General features: G+C 54.4%; 1 protein-coding gene across 3 annotated transcripts in view; it reads left to right on the forward strand.

Moving 5' to 3' along the window:
* The window catches only part of DLG1 (discs large MAGUK scaffold protein 1), a 103,092-nt gene extending 93,201 nt beyond the window's left edge, over window positions 1-9,891 (forward strand). For all 3 annotated transcript variants that reach the window (XM_044421154.1, XM_044421155.1, XM_044421156.1), the window contains exons 17-20: window positions 3,543-3,593; window positions 4,288-4,389; window positions 6,310-6,482; window positions 9,269-9,891. In XM_044421154.1, coding sequence (XP_044277089.1) covers window positions 3,543-3,593; window positions 4,288-4,389; window positions 6,310-6,482; window positions 9,269-9,382 — 440 coding nt within the window. In that variant the 3' untranslated portion in view covers window positions 9,383-9,891. The remainder of the gene's footprint in view (window positions 1-3,542; window positions 3,594-4,287; window positions 4,390-6,309; window positions 6,483-9,268) is intronic.
* The last annotated feature ends 1,301 nt before the right edge of the window (window positions 9,892-11,192 follow it).

Raw genomic sequence — 11,192 nt, forward strand, 5'->3', positions numbered from 1 at the left:
TTCCGACCTGTTTGTGTTTAATGTCCTTCCGTTTGGACTGGCTACTGCCCCCCGGGTTTTTACGAAGTGCATGGCCCCGGTGTGTGCGCATCTTCGGCTCCAAGGCATTCAAGTGTACCCGTATCTGGATGACTGGCTAATTGTCTCCCAATCTAAGGAAGGCCTTCGGTCATCAATTCAAACTATTTGTGCTCACTTGGACAATTTGGGACTATGCATTAATCAGGAGAAATCATGTCTTACTCCTTCGCAGGTCATCGACTTCATTGTAGCCCGTCTCAATTCCACGCTGACGAGAGCCTTCCTTTCACAAAATTGACAGGACAATCTGTGTTCATCGATCCGTCGAATCCACATGGACAGAGCTGTTCCGGCACTCTCAGTGCAGAAACTTCTCGGCCATATGGCCTCTACAGTATCCACTGTTCCCCATGCCAGGCTATGGATGAGACCACTCCAGTTGTGGTTCAACAGACTGTTCCAACCTCAACAAGACTCGCCTCACCATCTTCTCCGCCTTCTGACCTCTGTCCTCCAGACTCTATCTTGGTGGACTACGCGGCACAATCTGTCCATGGGTGTCCCAATTTGTCTGCCTCACCTGACCTTGACTCTGTTTACCGATGCCTCCCTTACCGGGTGGGGAGCTCTATGTACGGTCTCTGTACACGGGGCACCTTGGACTGTCAGGAGGCCACCAGACATATCAATTACCTCAAACTCCTGGCGGTCTTCAAAGCCCTTCGATCGTTCGAGGACTCTCTTCGGTGACACATTGTCCAGATTGCCTCCGACAACATTATTGCTGTATTCTATATAAACAAACAGGGCAGGACAAAGTCTGCCCCCTTGGCCTGCCTGGCGATGCAACTGTGGGACTGGTGCATCCCCAGAGAGATCACCCTCCTTGCGGTTCACCTGGCCGGCACCGACAAGGAGGCCAATGCCCTCAGAAGGCAGACGGATCGTTCGACTTGCCATCACCTCTTCTGGACTTGGGGCTCTCCGGACATAGACTTGTTCACCACTCACACGAACAAGGTGTGCGAGGCGTTCTGTTTTCGTGCCGGCATCGGCCCGGGATTGACGGAGGACGTGCTCATGATCCCTTGAACGAACACGTTCTTTTAAGCATTTCCCCCGATCCCGCTCATAACGAGGGCCCTAGCCAAGATCGCCTGTGACGGTGCCACGGGGATCCTGACCACCCCCTGGTGGCCCCGTCAACCATGGTTCCCTACTCTTCTCCGCCTATCCGGCAGCACTTTTCTCCACCTGCCTCTCATACCTCATCTGGTAACTCAGCAGTGCAGAGCTGTTCGCCACCCGGATCTTCCTTCGCTCAACCTGACAGCCTGGCTCATTCCATGATCCACGGTGACCCTTCGGTACCGGCGGATCCCGGGACTCCTATACTTGCTTGACATTGTCCCGATACAGCCTCTCCTTCCCCGCTACCGATAGACTCCTCGTCGAACCTGAGCGCTCTCCAACCCGATATCCTGTTCATTCTTCAGTCTGCCCTAAGACCTGCAGTTCGCCAGTCTTATGCGGCCAAATGGAAGCGCTTCGCATCCTTTGCTGAATCCAATGATTTTGTTGTTTCTTCGGCCTCTGTTGAGAATGTCCTTCAATTTCTCTTATTGCTCCATCAATCGGGACTTAAGCCACCTTCCATTAAGGTTTATACAGCTGCAGTCTCCCACTACCATGGACAGGTGCAGGGTTCTTCAGTTTTTTCTCATACCCTCATACGTCAATTCCTCAAGGGTCTACAGAACCTTCAGCCACCACTTCAACCAGTTATGCATACTTGTAGCCTCTCAGTCATCCTCCAGGCACTCACTCGAGCGCCTTTCGAGCCCTTGGCAACTACTGACTTACATGTCCTGTCTTGGAAGACTGCTTTTCTCGTCGCGGTCACGTCTGCCAGAAGGGCTAGTGGACTCTGTGCACTTCGGATAGATCCTCCTTACCTTAACCCTCATAAGGAGAAAGTCGTTCTCTGCACTGATCCAGTGTTCTTACCTAAAGGCGTGTCTCCCTTTCATATTAACCAGGACATTGTGTTGCCTGCCTTTTTCCCCATGCCAGCTACACCAACAGAACAGTCGTTGCATGCTCTCGACGTCCGTCGCTGCCTTGTCTTTTACAGGTCTCGCACGGAGTCCTTTCTTAAATCTAGCTGCCTCTGACCATGATAAGGGGCTCTCCTGTCGGTTCGCAGAGACTTTCAAAGTGGATCGTGCAGACCATCGAGCTAGCGCATCAGCTCGCCAGTCTTGACTTACCTGTCACGCCCAGAGGGCACTCCACGAGGGCAGTAGCTGCTTCCTCTGCTTTTGCTGCTGGCATTCCGATCCAGGACATTGGCAAGGCTGCCACTTGGGCTACTTCTTGCACTTTTGCCAGGCATTACCGCCTTGATGTGCGTGCCAGACACGACTGCTCCTTTGGCCGGACAATCCTATCTTCTGTTCTTAAATGATGACACCGCCCACCTCCGGGTCTGGAAGCTTGTTAATCATATGTGTGGTGCACAGAGGCCACGATGAAGAAAAGCAGGTTGCTCACCTGTAACTGTCGTTCTTTGAGTGGCCACCTGTGCATTCACACAACCCACCCGCTGGCCCCGCTCGGTGTTGGTGAATGGGTTTGTTCGGCACCGTTTCTCCTCAATAACGGTTTCATTAAAAACGTTTCTCTCGGGTTCGGCAGTTTCCTGCAATATCTCTTGCTCCCGCATGGGGGCGAACAATCAGTTGCCAGTAGACTGGGGAAATGGTGGGCACTACGCCCTTTTATACTGTGGGGGGGCGGTGTGTGGAGTCCCCGCCAAAACCGTTAAGCTTTTCAATCTTTCCGGCCACAGGCACTGCGCAGGCGCAGCACCCATATGTGTGATGCACAGATGGCCACTCAAAGAACGACAGTTACAGGTGAGCAACCTGACTTTCCTTCCAGAACTCTGGAAACGCTTTGCACTTTCCTCGGCTAGCGGAGCCACACAAGCGACTGACTGGTGTGGGAGCCATTTATCCCTTAACCTCCAGGTGGCCTGTTTGGTTCTGCAGCAGCTTTCCAAGATTCCGGGGCCGGGAGTGGCATAGGCCTTTCCCAGCCCGGCCACCTCGGGCCATTGGGATCCTGCCTGAGGCCTGGTGGCCCTTTCGGCTTGGTGGCCCTTTAGCGTCTTTCACTTACTAGTCTGTTTCTGACCCCGGTCTCTACCAGTGCCTCGTGTACCGGCTTCCTAATTGAGCCACAGAATCCTAGGTTGGAAGGGGTCCTGTGGCCATGGGTGCAGAAATCTGTTTAAAGCATGCCTGGCAAATGCCCCCCCCCCCCCCGTCTCTGTTGACACCCTCTGGCCTGAGACACTCCAGTAATCAAGTCATTAATGAAGATGAGTCAGGTTAGCACAGACACTGACCAATACAACAAACTGCCCACTAATTCTGAAGGGGAGAACTGGCAAGGGGCAGGCAGCGAAAAGTGGATGGTCTCTTACAGCTACTAAATGTGTGTATCTAAATTTCTAGGTGGTCAAGAAGAATATGTCTTGTCTTACGAGCCTGTCACCCAGCAAGAAGGTTTGCACAACTTTACATATTTATTTAATGCTTTTATATACTGACCTTCACTAAAAAGCCCCAGGGCGGTAGTACAATGAGAGAAAAGTACAGAAACATCTGGAATAGCACATAAGGAGCACACAGCCTTCCGTAGGCCGCAAAACCGTGGCTGAGAGCCCCTGTCCGGTGCAGAGAGCTCTGGCTGGCGTGTTGAAGCAAGTGCTAAGCATTCAGCAAGGCAATCTTGTATTTATTAAATTTCTACCCTGCTCGTTAGGCAGGATGGTTCTCTGGGCATCTCTCCCAGGTGTCTCAAAAGGAAGATGCCAGAGACTTGTGAGTGTGGATTGGTTCAGGGGCAGGTGCCACCAGCCTGCCACTCAGAGCGGGCGGGCCTCTCCTGGCGGCTTCCCACACCAGGTGGTGTCGACACTCCGCTAGTGTTGTGTGTTTAGGTATTTTCTTGCTTACTCTGGTTCTATTTTGCATAAACTTGTGATAGAATGCCTATCCGTGGGGCAGATTCAGTTCCAGGTCTGCTTAACAGGCTGGGGGCTTGGGGTGCAACATGGGTCCTCGGGAAGCAATCGGCAGCAGAGCGGCATGGTTGCCATCCACTGTGCTAGATTATGAGTGGGCAACTCCCCTTCAAGAGAGGCTGGATGCCACGGCCTTTCTCTAACCCAAAGCTGTTTGGTGCCTTCTTTTTCAGTCAGTTACACGCGGCCTGTGATCATCCTGGGGCCTATGAAGGACCGCATCAATGACGACCTGATCTCTGAATTTCCGGACAAGTTTGGATCCTGCGTCCCACGTATGTATGGCAAAGAGCTGCTGAGGAAAGTTAAGAACCTAGAAGCAGAGCAAGTCAGAAGGGGTCTCCCAGGCCATCTAGTCTGACCCCTGGCTCCAGCTGGCTCTGCTCACAACACGCCTACCATGTGCATGTCTAGTCTATCCTTGAACACCCGCACCGATGGGGCCTCAACCACCTCCCGTGGAAGCCCATTCCACCCCCTCGGGGTCCTGACTGTCAGAAAGCGCTTCCTGGCATCCAAATGGAACCTGGGTTCCCTGAGCTTGGCTCTGTTGGAGCACATCCTGCCTTCCTCTGCAGGGAAGAACAGGTCTCTCCCCACCTCCATGTGACATCCCCTCACATACCTGCATGTCGCCAACAGATCCCCTCTGAGTCTCCTCTTCTCCAGGCTGAAGAGACCCAGTTCCCTCAGTCTCGCCTCATACAGCTTCCCCTGCCAACCGGCCACCGACCTTGTGGCCCTACACTGCACTGACTCTAGCCTGGCTATATCCTTCCTGTAATGTGGGGCCCAAAACTGAACACAACTTGTTACTCCAGTTGTGGGCACACCAGAGTCGTATAGAGTGGTGGTAATACCTCTTTTGATCTAGTTGTGTTGCACAGATGGGGTGCAGAGCCTTCTGGCTTGAGGAAGAAGAGGCATTTCAAGGAGTGTTTCTAAGATCTAGCAAAGATATCAATCTGTATTATCCGAACTACTCTTCTTTAAGATCTTCTGAACTGTTTGGATAGTTCCTTCAGCCATTTCATTTGATCTTACATAAAATGCACTAAAAGTAACATGGTCGAAATCCCTTTTTCTCTCAAATGTTCTGAACTCCTTAGAATTAAATTGAGGACTATTATCAGTTAGTACAGCTTCAAGTATACTGCGTCTAGCAAATACAGATTTAATAGGCATAATCATACATTTGTTAGTTAAACTTTCTAACAACCATCCAAAATTTGTATTATTAAAAAAATACACCTTTCAGTGACATTCCAATAAATCCATTCCCAGTTTCTGCCATGGTCTTTCTGGTACTATTCTTGCGATAACATTGGTTCCTTTGATTATTATTTTGGAAAGTCTGACATACCTTACAAGAGTATATTTAGTCTTACATTCACATATGCATACCCATCCAAAACATCACATCTTAGTTTCTTAATTCCTAAATGATTTTCACGACTTAATTCCAACATTTCATTCCTTAACTTGTTGGAATTGTTTGTAATTGTGCCTTTAAAAATTCCTATTTAAAAAACTCCATCATGGGAGTCCACTTTTCCCTGTACTGCAAACATTTCCAGACTAAATGGTCTACCCTTTCTTGTATCCCATACATCTCCCAAAAGTCTGAAATACCTGACCAGTGACAAAATAGCAACATAATCGCTGGATAACATACATAAAGAGCCTGATAAACTTCTCACATTGTACCTGGCTGATGAAACATTTCTGCATCACTAAGCAGTGGGCAAAAGGAGACAACCAATTGAGCCCTGTAAGCCGGTTCCTGCTGAAGCTGCCTCTTCGCGTCACTTTTCCATCACAGGAAACGTGTGACTCCTTTCTAGGGAGAGAGACAAGAGGATATCAATAGAAGAATGCCGTAAAACTCTCTTAGCAAAGAAATCAGACTCGCTACCGACCAGACCTTCCTGAGCCGTTACCCAACAAAAACACAACCAGATTCACATAACGCAAAGTTATGTATTGGCAGAGCAACTCTTGCTTGCTGTCACAATTCTGTCAAGTCATTCATTCCATCCGCTTGAAAAGCCAGCAATCCTGTGGATGATATAAACCATCCTGGAGTCACCCAGTGAAGGGTGATGAAGAAACTGGTATTTAGAGAAAATTTTGAAGTTGGGTATGGGTTTCCTTTGTTTTAAAGTTCTCCCCTTTCTCTCTCTCTCTCTCTCAAGATACAACCCGACCAAAACGAGACTACGAAGTGGATGGGCGGGATTACCACTTTGTTACATCCAGAGAACAAATGGAAAAAGATATTCAGGATCACCGGTTCATTGAAGCCGGCCAGTACAACAACCATCTGTATGGGACAAGTGTTCAGTCTGTGCGGGAGGTGGCTGAGAAGGTAAGTTGCGGCGCCGCTTCCATCTGCCATTTCTGTGCAGACTGCCGGGGCCTCTCTTCCCCGTCCTTGCGTCTCAGTGGTGGCGGCACGAATGCGCGGTGCAGGCAGGCCTGCCGGTGTGCTTTGCCCCAGCTTCAGCACGCAAGGATTCGGGTTAACACAGCTCGCCTTCGTGACGGCCGTCACCTCCGTCCTGCTGGGGATGCACCCAAGCCCACTGATCGGCTGCATGTGCGCGTCCTAACCTGTGGGGATACGTGGCTCCGCAACAGCACCTGTGAAAGAGCCTCAGAGTTCTTGCAGGCTCTCACACGCTGCATGGGAGTCAGGCACGCGACGTGGCGGCAGGAAGGGCAGGTGGGGTTCTGCGCGGCCTCGGCAGAAGCACGGCTTCTAAGTCGGGCAAGGGGAGAGTTCCACCCTTCCCTGCGGTGGTCCGACCCGGCATCAAAGGCAGTGTTCCGCTCTGGACACCACATTCCAAGGAGGATTTAAATGCATATTCAGAGGAGGGCAGCCAGTACGCGCAGGGGCCTAGACACTTGGGTTCTGTCAGGGCGGGTTGAAGTTCTGTGTACCTTGAAAAGAGAAGCCCCAGTGGGGAGACCGTCACCATCTGCAAGTACCTCTCCTAAAAGAGGGCTGGGGCCTCTTCTCTGTCAGCCAAGACTTTAGGACAGGGGTCCTCGGACTTTTTCAAAAGGGGGCCAGTTGACAGGTGCCAGTGGTGGGCGCGGGCTGCCAAGGCAGTGCCGGTGGGGGTTTGGGGGCGCGGGCCGGTGAGGGGGCAGGACACCAGCTTGCTCGCGAGATCATTTTCTCTGAGCTAGTCCAAAATGACCTTCTCGCGAGCAAGCCACACACGTGTGCCTGGCGAGTGCAAAACCTGTGGGGCGGGCTGGTTAAATGGGCCGGATCCGTCCACGGGCCTTCGTTTGAGGACCCGTGCCTTAGGACATGAAAAAGCCAGCTTAATTGACAGGCAGGCAGGCAGACTTCAGTTGAACCCCAACAGTCGATGGAGCCAGCTGCCTGGGTGACTCCGCCACCGGCGTGCTCAGGCAGAGACAGGGCAGCCGCTTGCCGGGGGTGCTGAAGAGTGTTCCTGCACTGCGCCAGGCCAGGCGGGACGGCCCGGGTCCCCGTGCCGGGCTTCTGTGGCCCCATGCAGGTCCGCTTGCAGCAGCCACAGCAGAGCACAGCAGAGTCCAGGCGGCGGCAGCACACGTGGGCCACCTGAGCCACGTGCAGGGCAGGCACCGGAAGTGTCTCGGCCAGTGCCCGGAGGCCTCTGGGGCTGCGTGGCCCACCTGCTGCTTAGCCAGGCAGGAACCGTACATGTTCGAGTTCAAGCGCATCAGTGTGTGATGCAGAAAACAGCCAGTAATTTTCTAGTAATGACGCTACCCAGAGGAATCGTTTTTTGACAAGGTAGCCTCCAAAATGGACAGAGGAAACACTGTGGACATAGTCTACTCAGACCGTAGCAAAGCTTTCGACATGTTGCCCCATGACATTCTGCTAAGCAGATTAGCGAAAAGTGGACTAGAAAGAAAGACCTGTTGGGTGGATCCATGGTAGGCTGCTAAGTCAGGCGCAAAGAGCGCTCAGCAGTGGCTCCTTCTCAAACCAGAGGGAGGGCTGCTTCCACTTGGAACGCCGCAAAGCGGTTCCTGTTGGAACTCTGTGGCTCCAGGCCTCCGGCACAAAGGAGGCGCCTCCCAGCGAGGGCAGTCGGCGGAAAGACTCAGTGACCTGCGTCCTCAGGGACGGGCAGAGGGGCTTGGGCCGTGGGTGCTGTGCTTCGTGCGTCAGGCTCACCCTCTCGGCACCGCCTGCCCCAGCGCCCGGCTGTGCTCTGTCGAAACGGGCAGGGCAGGGCAGGGCAGGGCAGGGGCCGCGTGAGACGACAGCAGGGCACAAGCCTGCCCTCAGCACGCTGAAGCTTCAGAAACCTTTTGGGCCCCCAGACCCGCCACAGACGTTCAGGTGGCTGCTCTCAGATGGGGCATCTCACAAGGAGGGTCCCACATGGGCCTGCTGGACTGCCCTTCATGAAGAAGTTTTATCGAGGTCTGAATCAAGATGGCCGCAGCAGGCGCCCCCTGGTGCGTGAGTGTGCTCTGGTGGTACTCGGTTTTTCAGCCATGTCCACGCCTGCACCCTCCGCCCTGCCGCGTGAGTGGGCGACTGCCCCGCTTCTCGTGAAGCAGGTGCTGCCCATAGCGTTGACTAGGCTGGCTTGTGGACGGTGCCTGTGAACCGAGGTGCCTTCCTCCAGCGTGACCTGCGAGTCAAGGCCCGTGTGACCCGCTCCTTCCTGTAGAGGCCACGGCTGGGCCAGTCCGGGTGGGGGAGTGGGCCTTGGTGAGCCGGCTTCCTTCATTCGCGCCGCTGCAGAAGCTGCTATGAGTCTCGGCCGCTTCGTTTGCTTTCTTGCCGCGTGCTGACTCTCCTGCTTTCGCTATCCACAGAACTATTGTATGTATTTATATTCTGCCTATTCCCGGTCTGGGGACTCGGGCATAAACTCAAGCAGCCTTTTCCACCGCTCGCTGGCCTTGCCAGGACGAGCTTCATTTGGAGCGGCAGGGGGATGAGGGAGCAAGCCCAGGCGGGCTGCGCGGCCTCGGCGCCATCGGTGGCTCTGGGCCAAGGCCAGTGGCAGAGGCCACATGCCCTTTGGTGGCCCGGCTGGGCTCCCTGCCAGCTGCACAGGGCCGACCTCCATTTGACAGGCCCTCGGTCCATGCCCTGCTCCAAGTGCCGTTTTCCTCTTTCCCCAGGGAAAGCACTGCATCCTGGATGTCTCCGGAAACGCAATCAAGAGGCTCCAGGCGGCCCAGCTGCACCCAGTCTCCATCTTCATCAAACCCAAATCGGTGGAAAACATCATGTGAGTGAAGGAGGGCTGCCTGCGGGGACGGAGCGGCCCGGGCAGGCTGCTCCCGGAGGGCCAGGGGCTGTGCTCGCGAGGGCCCCTCCTGGTTCCTCTCCGGGTTGTTGGGCCTGGAGACTGACTGTGTCAATAAGCCAGTTTTGCACAACTGCTCAGTCCCAGCCTTGGCCGAGGCTTGGGCACAACCGTGGCTTGCTGTGGGTGATTTAATAATTCACGTGTGCATTTATTTCATTTTTATTCTGCAGAATAGCCAAGGCTGTCAGGGCAGTTACCTGTTTAGTTCATTTCAAGCATTTACATTTTACGGGCTGTGAGGTGCTGGCACAACTGGGCGCACAGAGCGGCTTTAAAGGAATGACTGCGTGCCGCCCGCTGTGCCGTGGCATCTCTAGGTGGCTCACAGTCAGACAAGCAAAGCCATTATAAAACTAAAAGAGCAACGACTCCTGATGCATCTTTAAAAATCCAATAAATAAACTACATCATTTAAAATATAAATAAAATACAAATAGAGGATTCGTGGCTTCAAATATTAACATGTTTTTTAATAAGAATGTCTTCGCTTGGCGCAGAAAAGAGTATAAGGAAGGCACCAGGTGGCCCCCCCTTGGGGGGAGCATTGCAGATGTGGGAGGAGCGGCAGAAAAGCTCCCCCTCCAAGCAGCCGCCCCCCTCACTTCCCCAGGGGGTGGCTCACGCAGGAGGGCCCTCCGCGTACTTCCCAAAGGCCAGGTCGGCACACGTGGGCGTAGGCGCTCCTTAGGCAACCAAGGCCTCAGCCGCTGGGGCCTTGGGATGTCAACACAGGCCCCGTGAACTGGGGCCAGGCCACAGTCGGCAACCGGTGCGGCGCTTTCCGTATGGGTGCCACGCGGGCCACTCCGGGAGCTCCCCTCACTGACCACGCAGCCCCGCTTTGTGGCAGTTGCGATGCTGGAGCGCTCCCGAGGGCAGCCCTGCGCAGTGCGCGTTGCAAGCCTGTCCTGGGTGCTGCCAGCGCGTGGGCAGCGACGTTCAGGCTTGCTCTGTCCGGGTGCGGGTGAAGTTGATAAATCCGACGCAGTTGGAGGAAAGCAGCCCTGACCACCAAGCTCCCCTGGCATTCCAGGGACAAACCTGGATCCAGGAGCACCCCCAGACTGCGGACCTTGTCCCTCACGGGGGAGTGTGAACCCATCCAGGTCAGGGCAATGCCCGTCCAGTCTGTCAGATGACCCCCCCCCCCAGGAGCACCTCCATCTTGTCTGGATTGAGCCTCATCCAGTCCATGATTGAGCTCAGGCCCCGGTTCATGACAGCAACACCCTCACCTGGATGAGATGTAAAGGAGAGGTAGAGCTGAGTTTCACCGGCATATTGCTGAGACCTCAGCCCACCCCTCTGGTGACCTCTCCCAGCAGCTTCGTATCAGTGGTAAGGAGCATGGGGGACAGTGTAAGCCCTGCGCACCCCCATGACGCACCGCCCTGTGCAGAGCGTCTCTCTCCCGGCACTGCCTTCCGGACACCGCCAGCGAGCCAGGAGTGGAACCACCGCAAAGCAGTGCCGCCTCCTGTGGCCCCGTCCAGAAGGACACCGTGGTCGACGGTGTCGACGGCCACCGAGCGGTCGAGGAGAAGCGACGGGGCTGCACTCCCCCGGCTCTCGCCCTGCAAAGGCCGTCATGCAGGGCAGCTGCCTCCATCCCAAGCCCAGGCCTAAGCCCTGTTGAAGTGGATCCAGACCATCCGCGTTCCCCAAGAGGGCCTGGAGCTGCCCGGCCACCATGTGCTGCAGCACCTTGCCCAGGGAGGGGAGGGTGTCCCATA

Source organism: Varanus komodoensis, unplaced genomic scaffold (assembly GCF_004798865.1).
Source record: "Varanus komodoensis strain SLA01 unplaced genomic scaffold, ASM479886v1 scaffold115, whole genome shotgun sequence".
Classification (NCBI taxonomy): domain Eukaryota; kingdom Metazoa; phylum Chordata; class Lepidosauria; order Squamata; family Varanidae; genus Varanus; species Varanus komodoensis.